At 40.7% G+C, this 18,340-nt stretch overlaps 2 protein-coding genes across 10 annotated transcripts in view; one reads left to right on the top strand and one right to left on the bottom strand.

Moving 5' to 3' along the window:
* Positions 1 to 9,667, top strand: part of SUPT20H (SPT20 homolog, SAGA complex component) — a 101,964-nt gene extending 92,297 nt beyond the window's left edge. For all 8 annotated transcript variants that reach the window (XM_067464072.1, XM_067464064.1, XM_067464070.1 and 5 more), the window contains 2 exons: positions 4,697 to 4,772; positions 7,077 to 9,667. In XM_067464072.1, coding sequence (XP_067320173.1) covers positions 4,697 to 4,747 — 51 coding nt within the window. In that variant the 3' untranslated portion in view covers positions 4,748 to 4,772; positions 7,077 to 9,667. The remainder of the gene's footprint in view (positions 1 to 4,696; positions 4,773 to 7,076) is intronic.
* EXOSC8 (exosome component 8) overlaps positions 1 to 18,340 on the bottom strand; it is a 29,014-nt gene that overhangs the window by 10,407 nt on the left and 267 nt on the right. Inside the window, exons 2-8 of one of the 2 annotated variants that reach the window (XM_060763441.2) lie at positions 14,819 to 14,855; positions 10,857 to 10,920; positions 7,226 to 7,299; positions 5,409 to 5,454; positions 3,279 to 3,384; positions 3,154 to 3,199; positions 1,263 to 1,359 (exon numbers count right to left, since the gene is read on the bottom strand). In XM_060763441.2, coding sequence (XP_060619424.2) covers positions 1,263 to 1,359; positions 3,154 to 3,199; positions 3,279 to 3,384; positions 5,409 to 5,454; positions 7,226 to 7,299; positions 10,857 to 10,920; positions 14,819 to 14,855 — 470 coding nt within the window. The remainder of the gene's footprint in view (positions 1 to 1,262; positions 1,360 to 3,153; positions 3,200 to 3,278; positions 3,385 to 5,408; positions 5,455 to 7,225; positions 7,300 to 10,856; positions 10,921 to 14,818; positions 14,856 to 18,340) is intronic. The other variant, XM_067464073.1, reaches the window with a different exon arrangement.

Below are 18,340 nucleotides of genomic sequence, written 5' to 3'. Positions count from 1 at the left end.
TTCCAGCCATGAAAGCCCTCGACAATACATCAAGCATCAGTTGTATTAAGAATAGAACAATGTGTTGACTGCAGGAAAACAAATTCACAGAAAATGGGAGAAAAAGCAACCAACGGAAATTGCAATTCAAGGGTTGCCAAGGGAAAACAGCAGGACAAGACTTCTGCATCAAGTTTTTAAAAGGTTCTCCCCTGTTACATTTACTGGATTAGGAATTTGTTACTGCACTTTCTATACCCACCCACCATCAGAAGATTAGCCTTTATGGAAGAAGGGAAGAGCTCTGAAATGTCTTCCACCAAGGCAAGGCTGACGGACTATTGATTTAACTATCTCCACCACCACCATGTTAATAGGTGCATAGGTAAAGGTTTCCCCCTGACATTAAGTCTAGCCGTGTCCGACTCTGAGGGGTGGTGCTCATCTCCATTTCTAAGCCGAAGAGCCGGCGTTGTCTGCCACTTCAAATGGAACGGTGATACCTTCCTGCTGGAGCAGTACCTATTGATCTACTCACAATTGCATATTTTCAAACTGCTAGATTAGGAGAAGCTGGGGCTAACAGTGGGAGCTCACCCTGCTCCCTGGATTCGACTCGCAAACTTTTTGGTCAGCAAATTCAGCCGATCAGCAGTTTAACCCGCTGAGCCACTGGGGGCTCAGGTGCATATTGTGTATTCTGGACGAATGGGCTAGTAAGAGCAATAATGCAGCTCTAAAACATCTAGTTTATTACCACTACCGGAGGATATGTTTTGCTGGCAGAAGCCCCGATTCTTCATTGTCAGTATTAGGCCACTCCCATAGGCTAAGCAATTTTGAAAAATGTGGTAGATGCCATTACTGGCCTGGTATGTAGTGTAGTCAACAGTCCTGGTCTAAACAAAACTCAGTCCAGTAAGAATTGTTTAATAGATTTTTAAAAAAGAAAAGCTACTCAGATCTGAGAGATTCCATAGCTGCTGCAAAAGCAGCAGACAAAAGAGCGTGGGCAGGGCTTCTGTCAAAATATATCAAGAGCTTTCTAGAAGAACCCATCTGACTGCGCAGGCACAGAAAATACCATACGTGCGAATTTCACAGATGACCACTCAAAGAAACATGGTTACAGGTAAGCAACCATTACTTCATGTCTCCCTTGATACTGTTCTACCTTCCACGAGGAAGCTTTTTTCATTCATTTTAACATACTGGATGGCACCGAAACTCCGTGGTCAATCTGCATCCATTGATTCATTTGTAAATGCTGGAAAGCAACTTACCATTTCTTAAAGCTGCTAAGAAAGCACAAATGCAGGCATCTAGAAGGTTTCCATCATAGTCCAGGCATATAATATCACAATACAGAACCCAAGCGATCTAAGGAAAGAAAACTTCATGAGAATGCTCTCTAAAGGCACTATGAAATGTAGATATGTGAGTCACTGCAATGCACAGATTAATTCTGAAACAAAGGTTGGGTGCATAAAGTACCCACTTTGGTTTGTACCCCTCCCCCAATGGCAAGAAATGTTTAAAATTGAAATCCCAACATCTGGAGAGTAGTGTTCAATTCGGGTAGCAAAATGCAAATATCCAAATTCTGGGCTGCATTTCCCAGCATTCGTTGTCACTGGCTATGTTTGACTGGAGCACAGAGCATGTAAGAGAACACCGGGATTGTGGCGCAGCTGGCTGAGTGTCAGCTGCATTAAGATCACTCTGACCAAAAGGTCATGAGTTCAAAGCCAGCCCGGGCTGGAGTGGGTGTCCAGCCATTGTGTAGCCCGTTGTCGACGTTTGCAACCCGAAAGACAGCTGCATTTGTCAAGTAGGAAAATAAGGGACCACCTTGTGTGGGAGGCTAAATTTAACTAATTTATGAGGTCATAAAGAAAAAAGACTCCGGGGAATGTGGAATGCGGAAGAACTTCATCGGTGTCGTTGATGGACGATGGAAAGCAGCAGCTCCCCTGGCGGCCAGAAAAAAAAAAAGTTAAATAGCCTCGGTGTATTTGTGCGTTAAATGTTTGTCAAACTGGCATTGAATGTTTGCCATATATGTGGTTACTGTAATCCGCCCTGAGTCCCCTGCGGGGTGAGAAGGACGGAATATAAGAACTGTAAATAAATAAATATCTATTCTTAATTTCACTTAAGTAATGGGAAGATCAGGAAAGATTAAAGCCAAGGGAGTACAAAAAGTCCAATCAGCAGTTGTAGTTGTTACACACTTTTCAAAGAGGTATCTAACATTTCCTTATGCAACAGGTCCCTATGTGTAACAGACTAAAGGCCAGTCAAAGCATATGCCTTTTAATTTAGTCTGTTGCGGTAACTGTCCTCACCATCCATGCAATCTGGGGACAATGTGAATTGCAACCCAACAGCTCTTGTGGTTCTGAGGTTGGGGAAATGTTAAAGGACATGTTAAAGTCAGACGTCATCTCCACAGACCTTGTATCTCAATACAAACCCTACTCTCCTCACTGAACAAAACGAAGTGCAGCCTTCCAGACAATACTGTATCACAAATTGCATTAGCAATAGTTATGGTGCCTAATGATTAGGAATACAGATGTTGTAGTCCAGCATCAGGGGGACACACAGAAAATCCTAGATGGTGGAGTGCTTGGTTCTTATCCTTCTCCCCAGCAAACTTGCCACCACCAGGTAAACCTTTCCTAGGATAGGTATCAATGCTTTGGGTTGGAAGCTACTTCGGCCACCAACTATAGCCATCATTACTTCAAAAAGCACTCAAAACTGAAAATGGATACACTCATGAAAAGTCATTAACACTTCTTCAGTGCATGTTAAAGAGAAGACCTTTTCTCTGTATTAAATGTGACGAAAGTCTGGACTGTCATAGGTACATGAACCAGTTTTTGCTGGGATCAGTATTAGTGAAGATTGTGATTCCATTAGGATATACACAATGTTTCCACCATTGCCATCCAACATCTTCAAATATCCAATTTTCCTATGCAGTTTGGCCTTGTAATCTAATATAGTGAGCAGAGTAAAACACAAGCATAATTCACCATTTTATCTATATATCCACAGCACATGTGGGAACATCCTTATTTTTCAATATAAACTGAAACTGGCTGGTCCTGGATGTCGAGATATTGCCCAATCAATATATAATGTAAAGCCTGACATTCTACTTACCTTCCCATCTACAATGCAGAGATCCTCTTTCGGCACTACCTGTGAACTGAGAAAGAGGCACACTGAAGAAGAAAATCCAATTTTTCTTGGAATCCACATAAGAATTTAAACACAATATTTCTTACTTTTCAATCACATCTGCAATGAACTGACTAGCAGCCTGAGCCTCTTCCCCAGGAGGTCCAGGTCGAAACCTTGATGAACAGAGTGGAGGAAGATCCACATTAGGAACTATGGGAAGAAAAACCATTATGAAGCAAAATATCTCTTGGAATACCTATAGTGAAACAATACACATTCAGTACTTCATATTCCAAATGTGCTCTTGTTAGAAGAAAACACAAAGTGTATAAAGGGATCTGTAGCACCCTAGTGAATGACATTGGTAGAATAAGCTTTCACAGACTCTGTAGACATCCCACACTAAAATGGGTATGGCTTTGAATTCTATTCACATATTGTATATTTAAGCCAAAAAAAAAAAAACACATGCCAACATACCATACCAGGATTATTTTTTTGAAGAATACACTGAAATTTAAACTGGTGCAAAGATTAACTTTAAAAAAAATCTGTATTCTGAAGATCTCTTTCAAAGAAGCAGGAAATATATGTGCCAAACAAAAGCAAAGTGCAGGAGAACAAAAAACAACTCAATGAAATGGGAACCAAAACTTTTTAGGTTTTGGTTCCCATTTCCCCAACAATGCCTTCCTCCTGGCAAGGGACCCAAGGTAGCTAATAACTACACTAAAACTAGAGCAAACTAATATGGAATAGGGCTATGCATTTGAAAGATTTGCAGAAAATGAAACTGTAGTCCATCATCTACAAAAGTAGAAATCAAGGTTATGCAAGCATTGCATATCTAAGAAAAGTACACTGACATGATGCTTCAAAGAACTGGGATGTAAACAGTAGGTCAAGGTTACTATTCTCTTTACCAGTTCTGTTTCACAAAGCATTTTGAATTCTGTGTCTATTTGTCTCACTAAACTCAGTGGAACTTATTTCTTGGAAAGAATTTATAGGAACACTGCTACTTGTTCAGCATATAAAAATAGGAGACATGGCCACTTAAACAACAATTTATAGGAACATTGCTACTTGTTCAACATATAAAAATAGGAGAGACATGGCCACTTAAACAACAATTTATAGGAACACTGCTACTTGTACAGCATATAAAAATAGGAGAGACATGGCCACTTAAACAACAATTTATAGGAACACTGTTACTTGTTCAGCATATAAAAATAGGAGAGACATAGCCACTTAAACAACATTTTTTTTAAATGTCAGTTTTTATCACTGAAACGAGAATGTAGAAATGCTCAGATAATTAAAATAGGTGCTAGTCCTGATGACTTCAGGAACTTCCTGGTATATTAAACTCAACAGCTGATATTTAATAATGCTTTCTTTGCTTTCAAAGCAAATTAAATTTTGCTAGTAGCATTTTTTATGAAAGGTTTCATAGGAACAAATGCCAAGAACAACCTAGGAAATCTCCCTGTTCCCTTACATTTCCTTCTTTTTCCAGCCATATCCAGAAACTCAAGAGGATTTCAAGCAAGCTGAACAAATGAACTGAAATAGGCCACCCACAACCAAGAGCGGTGAGTTCTGACTTGATTCCAAAAATGAATTCCTAATTTCAAAGTACTGGAAGGTAATCAACACAAGGTCAGATTTCACAGACACTTTAAACAGCTTTAGGCTGCTCCTCACCATTTGATGAGTGAATCTCGTTCTTTTTTTCACCACAGAAAACCACTAGCATAAGAATACGGTGTGGCAGTAAATAATATGTGTTAAACGTATAGCAAATGTCATTTGAAGTGGCAGAGCCTCAGAAGTATTGCTCCATTTGAACATATTCCTAAATTCTACAGCAGCATTTCAGATAGTACATCTGAAAGGTATTTTGACTAAAGACCAGGATTCTATCCTCACTCATCCAAGAGCATATATCACTGAAATCTGGAGAACATATTTCTGAATAGGCACACAAATGATGATTATGATGGCTCTTAGTAGAGATTAAAAAAAAAAACACGCAGGAATCCCAATCAGCATGCTGCCTTAATTGAAACAAGACTTTCTGAACAAGTGCACTATATTAAAATGTCAGGAGCAGCATATATTCAGATAGAATTACCCAATCTCTGAAATTCCATTAATTCTGATGATGTTAAATAATCTAGCAGGAAATTGAAATAGATTAGCTATTTCAGGAAAAACAGAAACCTTACCAATATATCCTTTGTTACTGGAATCAGCAGGGGGTGCTGCGAATTCCTATAGACAGTATATCCAACACAGGGGAAGAGATGGGGCATACAAAAGAAAAGTAATTTTGAAGTTGCACTATTACAGACCTACACACATTTGAGAAAATCAAGACACATTCTAACTTTTTTTCACACATTTGATAGTTTATTGTTTACTTACAAATATTGCTCACTAATATCAAATGTATAGTAACAAACCTAATGATTCTGTGATAAGTTGTGGGCATGCTATATATTTTAAGGTGATGTGTTTTAATTGTATTGGGCTCTGCCTTGAGCCATGAAGAGAGGCAGGTAACAAATTATTTTTGTTGTTGTGTTGTATGCATCTTCCTTTCCACATCGCTTTTGTACACATACCAATGTCCTTGCTTCATAGTATAAAACCAAACACAGCTTGGTACATTTGTTTGTACCCAATTCGGGTCCCCAGATGTTAATGAATGACAGCTCCCATCGTTTTTTATTATCTGCCATGCGGACTGGGATAATGTGAATTGCAACCCAACAGCACTTGTGACTCTCGAGGTTGGGGAAAGATTAAAGGGCATTTAAGTCAGACATCCTATCCCCAATTGTATCTAACTTAAAACCCCACTGTTCTGACTAAACAGAACATGTTGCATTCTTCCAGGGAATACTATATCACAACTACAATCAGCTCTAATGTTGAAGTATAGAAGAATTGTAATCCAGCATCTGGAAGACCACATAAAATCTGTAGCAGGCCAGATTTGGCCCGCAGGCCTTGAGTTTGACACATGTGTCATATAATATCCCAAATGCATCTCTCTAAGGGCCCTTACACACAGCCCTATATCCCAGAATATCAAGGCTAAAAGATCCCACAGTATCTGCACTCAGATAATGTGAGATTTTCTGCCTCGATATTCTGGGATATAGGGCTATGTGGAAGGGCATTATAAAACACTAAAAGTTGCTGTACCATATTCCAAGCAAATTTGAAAAATAGTGAGTTATCTAACATCCTGATTCAAAATATAAAACCTAATAAATTCTGTCTTTATGATGGGCATGGAAGAATGCAATGTTTACAGGTCACTCTTATACTGAATGCAGCTTTGCAAAGAGAGCTCCCTAGCCAATATTTTAGCTCTACTTTGCAGTTACTAGATTTCCTCAATTCTAAGATGCACTTTTCCCCTACATAAACATAGCTAAAAATGGGGTGCATCTTAGAATCACAGGTGTATCATGTATTTTTGTTGATGTGGTACTGAAATTAGGGTGCATCTTACTATTAATGGTGTCTTATAATGGAAGAAATATGGTAGTTGGATTCAGCACAAGTTGCACTGCACATGTAGGTACTCAAGATCCATTCTCATCTCAGCATTCCAAAGCATATGTCAAGGAATCAAAATTATATTTACAAGAAATAACATTTATGTAGGGATATAGGAATGTGTAATTTCTTCAGACTTGTTGTATGAATAAATTAGCCCTCATATCACAGCCTTCCCAACTGTGGGAAACAGCTTTCTATAGGCAGACAAAATTGAAAGCTGGTCTATTATGATTTCTGTATAAAAAGGGACTACGAGGCTGCATCAGGACACTGCTTTTTCCTAAAGGAAAACCATTGTTTCTCTTTTTCATCCACATCAGGAAAACTGCATCGGTGATCTCAGTTGGTCTATTCTTCTAGAGATAGAAGCAGTCATTGTTACAGGAGAAATGCTATAGCATTCTGATGTTCAGTTGGCTTCATAAAAACCTGAAGCTGCATTTTGAAAAACCTCAGTTCAAGAACCTACCGCCTTTATGCCACATACAACGGTCGTGTTACCTAGCTTCACAAGGGCAGAGCCATCTGCTGTGGTAATTGAACCTGTTGAGAAAGACAAAATGCTTCAGTAGTGTATAAGCTTTCTTCCTTGGCAGATCAGACTAGCAGATCCATGGCAGATACCAGAAGTAACAGACTTGGGTTACATGTAAAATATTTATTTCCAAATTTCTAAAGTGATTTAGAGTGCTGGATTCTCCTTCTCTTCCCCCACTCCCCCCTCTATGTGCACCCACTTACTCTCATTTATTCCTGCGGATTCTGCCACTGAGACTCTGCTACCAGCAAGATGATGAAAAATAACTAAATGTTTATTTTGAATTTGCTGCAGAGGCACTAATATTTAGCAGGAAAGAAGGCACATTTTAGTTTATTTCACTAACATTTCTTCATCATTGTATGAGCCTTTGACATGATAAAATATGCTGTATGGTTTGAGTGAGATTGTATGAAAGGCGTATGAATGTGGCCCAATTGGGCTGAAGATACCATTCTAAGGAATGAGGCCTGGAAAACTACAAGACAGAGACGGACTCATGGACTAATTAAAAATTGCTGATGAGATTTGAGACAAATGATTAACTGTTGACATTCTGACTTGATTAACTCTTGATTAGCATTGCCAAAGACAATTGTTCTTTTAAGTAAGGAAGTCAACACTGTGGCCCCTTACAGAAATGGTTACAAGCCTCCTTGATAAGGAAGGCCAATTAAACAAAATCAACATCTGTCCAGGAACTGATGGAATCTGTCTGGCAGTAATTTACAACTTTCAGAACCACATCAACAGAAAATACTACATAAAAGGACCCTTCTCTCTCAGAGAGTGTGTGTCAGACCAACTGAACACCATCGTGAACAGTCACTGACTCCTCTCAAGAAGCTTCAGCAAGAAGAATGGTAAGAATGCTTGATGAATGAATGAATGAATGTTAGAGTATATGTGTAAATGTTGATGCAATATTCCCCTTTGTCTATGTAACCAATATAATTATTATAAAACCCAGTACTGGAGTCTGTGTCTACTTTTTCTCTGAAAGTGCCTAATGCAACCTGTCTCACTAAAAGCAAAATAAAAGAACCTATTTAATGTTTTAAAAAGTACTTATAACACCTTAAGTGGATCTCAATCGCTTCTTGAAAGGTAGAATTCAAAGACACAGGGTGCATCTACAGTGTTGAATTAATGCAGTTTAATGCAACGTTCACCACCATGGCTCAGCATTATGGGACCCTGAGATTTGTAGTTTGCTGAGGCACTAGCACTTTTTGGCAGAGAAGGCTTAAAATTGCAACTCTCATGATTCCCATGGTATCATGGGCTATGGTAGTTAAACCAGTGTCAGACTGCATTAATTCTACAAAGTAGGTGCACTCATAGTCGTGTTAGTCTGGAATATCAGTAGGCAAAGGGATCTTGTAGCACCTTGCAGACTCACTGAGAAAATTTAGTCTACAAAAGCTTATGCTACCAATGTCATTCTCTCAACTAGTCTCTAAGGTACTACATGATCACTTTGCATAATTCTGCAGAGGCACTGATGGAATACAGTATTCAAACCACAAATCTATTATGCAATTACAAAGCTGCAGGTTGGGTATCTCAGAATACAAATGCTGTCGCTGGCCATGAATGTCAAAGTTATGTAAGAAGATATAGGTCTTTCAAACAACTTGTCTGTTAGTCTAGGTGAAAAAGTACTGGAATAAATCTGCTGATCAAAAATTCTTTATCGTATATGTAGCTGTGAAATAACAATAATATATGCAATGTGCAAATAACCCATTATCTCCGTTTATACCTTTGCTAATGGACTGGAATTTGCAGATACATGCCAATTCATCTGCTTCTCTTTCCCAGTTGTTTTTAAAACATCTTTTATTAAAGCACAACTACTCTCAAATAAGAAACTGGATGCAATGCTCTGCAGGTGGTTTTGAGGTGTTATAATTTTTAATATCAAATTTGTGTCTGTGTTGTGCACATGTAAGGACACTATCCTGTTTGTTTAATGTAGATAAAATGACAGAAGATGGCGTTCATCAGGCTGGAAATGCTATATGGAAATGCTATCTATCTATCTATCTGATTTCGCATACAACTAATGCAAAGAGGCAATATGTTGACAGCATGGGGTTGAATACATAAAACTGAATATATTATTACAGTTAACCTGGACCAGTTAAATATACTTTTCTATTTCAACTGAGATTATGGCCATTACTAATGTCACCTGTTGTAGTAGAGTGTGCTGATCAAGCTACAACTAGTAGTAGAAGGGGAAAGAGGGCTGCTCAGGTGTTGGAACATGATCAACAAAGGAAACTATTTAGGGAGATATTCATGACACCTACAGATACTGAGTCGTTCGAAGGTTTCACTGACTCTGAGATGGAGGAAGAGGGAGACGGTATAAGAGGGTTAAAGCAGGTTACTTGGGAGCAAGAGTCAGACGAAGAAAGGGAAAGGAAGCAGATCCGTGAAATACTTAATGCTCCGATTGAGGAGGAAGACCTTATGGGATTCATGGGGAGTGATGGGACCGGGAGTGAGATGGGAGAGGAGGATGGGTTAGACTGGACCTGCGTGCAAGAGATTAGGGAAATTTGCACTCAACCAACATCAAATGAAGAGTTTGAAGGGTTCTCGGGAGACTGGAAATCTGGAAATACATGGGGTAATCTAAGTCTTGATAGTCGCTGGAGAAGTTGGAGGGATGGGCGATGGCGGGCAGCTGTGGAAGCAAAGGCACCTGAGAGTGATGACGACAGCGCGGAGTCCAGCTCATCCTTTGATGAGGAGCTATAGGATAAAAGTAAGGTATCAAACTATTGGAACTTTGCAGTAGGCAAAGCGCTGTATTTGGGCTTGGGACTTAGTTGCTGCCATTACTTTCGCCTTGGGTCCTGGGACTGCAGATCGCTGTGTTTCCGTGCTGCTACTAACTGGAATCCTGTAAGTGCTGACTTCTACTCCCCTGCTGACTTCGGATTGTTTTTGGACGATGACATCGTGTTTTGGACTCTTATTGCTGCTTTTGAATGTGCCTTGACTCTGGACAGTTTTCTGACTACGTTTTTGCTTGCTCCCACCTTGCTACCTTGTGTTTTGTGAACTCTGTTACTTTGAAGCAGTTTGCTTGAACCTTTTGTTATACCTGATTATACTCCAGCATAATCCGGATTATATTCCAAGTTGCGTTTTTTGCATAGTGGTTTGCTACAAACTTTGCTTTTGGCTAGAAATCCTGAATTAAGTGTTTCTAAGCTATTTTTGTTATATTAATAAACTTTGTTTGGATCTTCTACTTGTGTTTGGCTCCTTTAAGGCTTCTGGTTCACAACAGTCACCTCTTCCCATATTCTCAAACTAGAATGTGGTAATGAATTTTTACAGGAAATATTTGGGAGCGGATAGTCACAACAGAGCCATAGAAATCAAGAGGAATAGTTACTAACCTAATCCTCATTAATTTCAATGAGTATATGGTTAAGTCTCCATCCAATCCTTCAACTATATGCTAAAAACTAGAATGCCTCCTACAAGCTCAGGAAAAACCCTAAGAGCAAACATTAATGCTGTGCACTAAAATATTTACCTATATTGACAGTCGTGGTTCTAAATTCACCAAGGTTTCTTCCATCAGGCCGACAATTGTCTTTCTAAAAAGACCATAAATCAATGATCAAGTCAGAATTGCAAAAGTAGTCTAACTAACTAGAAATCAAACTAAACTAAGGTCAAAAAGGCCAGCATAGAAATGTGCAGATACATTCGTACTTCATCAACAAAAACGAGAAGATGCTTTCTCAGATGACTGCATTGCATACAAACTTATGGAAACTACACCAAACAGAAGTCTAAGTTCCAGAAATTCATACATTTCCTAATGGCTAGAAAAGTTTTTTCTCTAGAGAGGAAGTGCCGACTGTAATTCAAAAGCTATACATATTTCTTTGGATCAATTGTAATATGCTAAATGAGCTAAAAGAAATTTGCATATGTGACATGACCTGATAAATTACGGAATTTTGGTGTACTGTACTAACAAAACTTCACTGCCACTAAATATAAGTTAACAGCTAGAATGAGGCAACCCACTTTCGTGAGGCAACAAGAAAGAAAGCATGTCCCATTCTAAATGCTATTTTACTGACAATGTGCAGAAACACAGAAAAGGGGATTGATAGAGGCATTGAGAGAAGTAATCTAAGGAAGAAGTTCAGTTGTTAGTTTCTCCATATTTACCCTCCCTCTCTCTCACTGCCGCTTCAAGTATTCCTGCCTACTTCTGTTTCCCTCCCAAACAAGAGGGAAGAATATAGAGCTCTTTGAAAAAGCTGCAGCATTGGTACAAAGCATTTGGTCTTGCCTTGTAGTCCAGCCTTCATGAATCTGGTTTTGAGAGGGTTCAGCAGAGCAGCCATGAACAATGAGGAAAGGTCCATGCCCCAAAAGGAATCTCCTGCTTCCAATGATTTACAGTTATGTTTCCTTCCTCCCTGGAATCAAGAAATCTAAAATCGTGGCAGCATACTATAAGATACATTAAACCCTTGTGCCAGCTGGACTGCTGATCTGAAGGTTGGGTTGCTGACATGAAGGTTGCCAGTTTAAATCTGTGAGAAGGGTTTAGCTCCCACCTGCCAGCTCTATCTTGCGGGGACATGAGAGAAGCCACCCAGCAGAATGGTAATACATCTAGGTGCCCCCTAGTCAATGTCTCTGTAAACAGTCAATTCTCTCACACCAGAAGCTACTTGCAGTATGTTCTCAAGTCGCTTCTAGCATTTTTTAAAAAAAAACTATGAGTTACAGACTGTGATAAGAATCTTTAGGCCAGCATTAGGGGAAGATGGTAGGAGGCTGGATGGCCATCTGTCAGGGGTGCTTTGAATGCAATATTCCTGCTTCTTGGCTGGGGGTTGGACCATGAGGGCTCTTCCAACTCTATGATTCCATGAGTATGTTCTTGAAAGTGTACTCCATTCCACAGAGGGAGTTACTGTTCAAACATAAACCAAATCTTATGGCATCCCTTATATAAAATCAACAGTTATAAAACTGAGTAATGCAGACAGCTTTGAGTCCAACAAAAATACCCAGAGATTTCTGATGCAAAATTTTCACCACAACAGCCAAGATCAGATAATGATGTCTCGGCTTCTCTGTTATTTCACCCAGCAGTTATGTCTAGATATCAATCAATGGGAATAAGATATGAATGGGAGTTTTCGTTGAAAGGAACATTTACTGCTTTTAACTGGTTTATTGTCCTGAAAACTTCCACCCACTTACTTCATCAAGTCATCTGCATACTAAAATTTTTAGAAATATCAAAGGGGCAGCATGTTTTACGCTTTTTTTGCATAACTGCCTGAGAAATTTTTACACGATCCCAGGTATATGGGTATATTAAAAAGAAATAACAAATCAAATAATAATAACAAAATTGTAAATAATTTTATTTTAAAACCCTTCTTTGTCATAATTTATTAAAGAGGAAAGCAAATTTGCATACTAACAAGATGGGCTTGCATTTTTTAACATAAAGAATCACATCTTGACTGAATATTTGATTTTGCAGGATGTTCAACATATTCAACATTTTGCATGCTATGCTGCCATCCTTGGTTTCAGCCTCAAGTAGCAGAATATGCACAGTTGGTGCTCTTTTTTTCCTCCTGGGTTCATGTAAGTGCCTAAAACAACCACTAGGAGGCAAACTACACGTTTTTGTGACCCCTCAGATTTAGTTAGAGGAGCCCAAATGGGTCAGAACCCAGAGTTTAAGAAGCTTTGCTCTAAAACAGTGGCTCCTGACCTTTGGTCTTCCAAGTGTTTTGAACTTCAGCTCCCACAATTCCTAACAGCTTAGTAAGTCCAAAACACCTGGAGGGCCAAAGTTTGCCCATGCCTTGCTTAACCTGAAATTGAAGCTTCTCTGTTGCATTTTTACAGTGTGAATGTTAACCTTTTTCCCTACATTTTTTACCTTCTTTTTACCTTTGTGGTTTACTTTGACTTTTTTTCAAAGAGTGGTAGTGACGTGGGGAAGAGGCTGGGCCCTGTGCTCTTTAAAGTTCTCCCTTTTCCTCACTTCCTCTACTGTTTATTTATCAAGAGTATAACAGCCTCATTTGGGGGGATCTTAATAGGAGGTCTTAAAATCGTAGCAGTTATGTATGGAAAATCTTATATGAGGAAGGTATGACGGGACGGAGACTGTGCTAGTTGCCATCACAGATCAGCTTCGCTGCCAGATGGATCAAGGCGGATCAGTGCTGCTTGTGTTATTGGACCTCACAGCAGCATTTGATACGGTCGATCACAATCTATTGACCCACCGCCTAGCCATGACTGGGGTTAGGGGGATACCCCTTAAATGGGTGTCCTCCTTCCTCCAGAATCTGGGACAGCGTGTGATAAGGGGAGGGATGGTTTCCGAGAGATCTCTGCTAACTTGTGGGGTCCCGTAGGGAGCTATTCTCTCTCCTCTATTATTTAACATCTATATGCGACCGCTTGCCCGACTGGTGCGGAGCTTTGGGCTGATGACACTCTGCTCATTCTGAGGATGGAGGGCCGGCCGGACTCTGTACCCGAAAATTTCCATCAGTGCCTTGAGGCCATTACTGGATGGTTGCGTGCCAGCAGGTTGAGGGTGAACCCAGCGAAGACAGAGATCCTTTGGCTGGGCCGCCAGGGTGGGAGGGAGATCCAGCTGCCTACCCTGGATGGCGAGACACAACGTCTGTCACCTTCTGTAAAAAGTCTTGGTGTCTTATTGGACCCTCTGCTCACAATAGAGGCTCAGGTCTCTGCTGTGAGCAGATCTGCATTTTTCCACCTACATCAGGCTAGGCGACTGGCTCCCTACCTATCTAGGAACGACCTGGCTACGGTGATCCAGTCGACGGTCATCTCAAGGCTTGACTACTGAAACGCCTTCTACATTGGCCTTCCTTTGTCAGTGATCCGGAAACTGAAGCTGGTGCAAAATGCGGCGGCTCGTCTTCTTGCCGGGATGTCGGCGAGGTGTCGTATCACCCCAATTCTACAACAGCTGCACTGGCTATCGATTGAGTACCGGATTACTTTCAAGGTGTTGGTATTAACCTTTAAGGCCTTATATGGTCTTGGGCCGGCGTACCTGAGGGCCCGCTTATCCCCCTACCAACCCCAGAGATTACTTCGGTCCGAAGACCAAAATTTGCTTGAAGTACCCAACATCTGGACTTATCATCTGTCCTCTACTAGGCAGAGGGCCTTCTCAATTGTATCCCCTTATTTATGGAATGCCTTGCCAGTTGAAACCCAATCTATCCGAGACCTACTTGCTTTTCGGAAAGCCTGTAAAACCTTTCTCTTCCGACAAGCTTTCGATGGATGAATAACTCGTGACTATGTCTGTTCTGGTTTTTATTGTATTTTAAAGTTAATTGTATTGTTTTAATCTACTGCTGTAAACCCCTCCGAGCCAAATTGGGAGTAGTGGTATACAAGTGAAATCAATCAATCAATCAATCTCACATATATATACAATCACATTGTACTCACTAAGAATCTTCTGTAATACTCCACAGGTTCCACAGTTCTGTAACAAATGACACGTAAAGAAAAGACAAAATGTTTTCTCACGGCACAACTCATGTTTAACACAGCTGCTTTAAAAACTGCTGAAGACCTTTTTGTACAGCTGCCAAGGATGTGAAACATCTGTATGACTCCCTTTTCACAGAATTATGGTTGGAAAGGTTTGTCATGTGTTAGACCATCTCTTCACTTTTTTAAAAAAAGGAAAATTTCAAGAGACGTTCTAAAGGCAAAGGATCACAGCACATATTTCCATGGAACTGGGCTTTTTTCTGCTCTAGCAGGTCAGAGCATTAAAACTGATAGGGGAAATATGAACCCAAGAAGACTTGACGAGATTATCACACTACACTTTAGAACACCCAGTTTAAATTGTATGATTGACTCCTGTGACTTTCTGGAGTTTGTAGGCTGAGAATGTTAAAGGCCCCTCCAGGATTCAGGAATTATACACTGCCATACAATGTGGTTTGAATCTGCATTATACAGTCACTGTATATCATGTCATTCAACACAGTTAAACTGCACTATACAAATTTAAATTGACCAGTTGCAGCTTCATACTGCATGATAAGCCTGATCTCGCTAGGTGGTCCATGCCTTAGTTACATCCTACCTGGATTACTGTACCTTATTCTACACGGGGCTGCTTCTGAAGACTGCTTCAGCTGGTCCAAAGAGTTGCAGCCACGTTGCTAACTGGGGAGAGGGCAACCCTCCTGTTGCAGCAGCCCCACTGGCTACCAGTCTGTTTCCAGGTCCAGTTTATGACAATTTAAAGGTTATGACTTTAAAGCCCTAGATGGTCCAGGTCCAGGCTATTTTAGGCTGACCGCATCCACTTGTATAAACCTGCCCAGGTCCTGAGATTTTCAAGAGAGGTCCTTCTCTCAGTAACACCTCCATTTCAAGCTCGGTTGGTGGGAATGAGAGAGAGGGCCTTTCTTTTTAGTGGCTGCCCCTTGACTCTGGAATTCCCTTTCTTCCCAGGAAACCAGAATGGCCCTGTCCCATGACAGACTTTTAAAGATAAAGGTGTTTAAGATCTAGTAAGGGGATGCTGTGGTTTTCAACTTTGAATGTGTTTTAATGGATTTTAACTGTGAATGTTTTAGTGCTGTTTGTATTTAATTCTGTTTTAAAATGTATAGATTTGTATATTTTAAACTGTATACTAAGGCTTTTATATCAAGCCACTTTGAGTCCCCTTTGGGGATATAAAGCACGGAATAAATAAATAAATAATAACAGCAACAAGGCAGCATGAACCAGCCTTAGGCCCCATCTACACCAATCATTTAATGCAATGCGGCATCCACACAAAAAAACTCCCACAAATCCTATAAAAAGAAACCCTAACTGCGCATCAGTGCTTTGTAGGATCATCATCTGGGCCGCAAACCATTTCCAAGATTTTCCATGAAATTGTCTGCACAGTAAAACTACTTTTCTTCCATGCTGGTCTGAAACTTTTTAGATGTGCCTTTAATGAGAGGAACGGCACAGAGACCGAGGAGGCAAGAGTGGTGCCTGAAAGAGGCCCTTCCCCACCGCCTGCCTCTAACATGATGAAATTCTAAATTTGAAGGTGTTCCGTTTCGATAAGATTCCAGACAGAATGATAGAGTTGATAGCACTATGTAACACAATTTTTGTTCCTGGCTTTTCCTAATTCGTTCTATAATTAAAACATGGGGAAAGTTTATTGAACTGCAAAAGCCTTGCTTTTTGCAGGACATTCTGCAGCACATTCTGCTATAGATTTTCCACTGAATATCAGGTGTCAACCAATTCAACATAGTTTCCGGCAGCCACAAAACGAAGTTTCTGGAGTAGAACAACTACTTTCAAAGTACGTAGCGCACAATTAAACAGGAAAGAACACCTTCAAACCAGGAACAGATTTTTTTCAAATGTTGTTACATAGTGTATCCACATACCAAAAAAGGGAAATGCGAAAGATTGCTCAAACTTCCGTACAGTGGCCCTTATTTCTCATGCCAGTAAGGTAATGCTCAAGATCCTGTAAGGAAGACTCCAGCAATACATGGAGCGAGAGTTGCCAGATGTACAAGCTGGGTTTAGAAAAGGCAGAGGAACGAGAGACCAGATTGCCAATATCCGCTGGATAATGGAGAAAGGCAGGGAGTTTCAGAAAAACATCTACTTCTGCTTCATTGACTATTCTAAAGCCTTTGACTGTGTGGATCATAATAAATTGTGGCAAGTTCTTGGTGGGATGGGCATACCAAGCCACCTTGTCTCTCTCCTGAGGAATCTGTACAAGGACCAAGTAGCAACAGTCAGAACTGACCACGGAACAACAGACTGGTTCAAGATTGGGAAAGGTGTACGGCAAGGCTGCATACTCTCACCCAACCTTTTTAACTTGTATGCAGAACACATCATGCGATGTGCAGGGCTGGATGAATGCAAAGCTGGGGTGAAAATTGCTGGAAGAAATATTAACAACCTCAGATATGCAGATGACACCACTCTGATGGCTGAAAGCGAGGAGGACCTGAGGAGCCTTCTAATCAAGGTGAAAGAAGAAAGTGCAAAAGCTGGGTTGCAGCTAAACATAAAAAAACCCCAAGATTATGGCAACAAGAATGATTGACAACTGGAAAATAGAGGGAGAAAATGTGGAGGCCGTGACAGACTTTGTATTTCTAGGTGCAAAGATTACTGCAGATGCAGACTGTGGCCAGAAAATCAGAAGACGCTTACTTCTTGGGAGGAGAGCAATGTCCAGTCTCGATAAAATAGTAAAGAGTAGAGACATCACACTGGCAACAAAGATCCGCCTAGTCAAAGCCATGGTATTCCCTGTAGTCACCTACGGATGTGAGAGCTGGACCTTAGGGAAGGCTGAGCGAAGGAAGATCGATGCTTTTGAACTGTGGTGCTGGAGGAAAGTTCTGAGAGTGGCTTGGACTGCGAGAAGATCCAACCAGTCCATCCTCCAGGAAATAAAGCCCGGCTGCTCACTGGAAGGAAGGATACTAGGGACAAAGTTGAAGTACTTTGGCCACATCATGAGGAGACAGCAAAGCGTAGAGAAGACAATTATGTTGGGGAAAGTGGAAGGCAAAAGGAAGAGGGGCCGACCAAGGGCAAGATGGATGGATGGCATCCTTGAAGTGACTGGACTGAATTTGAAGGAGCTGGGGGTGGTGACGGCCGACAGAGAGCTCTGGCGTGGGCTGGTCCATGAGGTCACGAAGAGTCGGAGACGACTGCACGAATGAACAACAACAGTGTAATCAAACCTTAATGGCAGAGCATTCGTTGACTGGTTCGTCTATTTCCATTGGTTCTGCCCTGAACTTTTACACTGTAGCAGCGAAACAATTTGAACAATAAACAAGGAACCCTTCGGGAGTCTCTGAGCGTGTGCCACAAAGCAGGCAGTGTACGTTGACCGGGCCTCCCCCCGAGTTCAAGTCAGGGGACTCAGAACTTCCCTAACGCAGGGCCTCATTC

This window comes from Anolis sagrei, chromosome 2, assembly GCF_037176765.1.
Source record: "Anolis sagrei isolate rAnoSag1 chromosome 2, rAnoSag1.mat, whole genome shotgun sequence".
NCBI classification, from domain to species: Eukaryota; Metazoa; Chordata; class Lepidosauria; order Squamata; family Dactyloidae; genus Anolis; species Anolis sagrei.
Note: the sequence above shows the minus strand (reverse complement) of the source record. Positions and strands in the feature narration are given on the sequence as shown.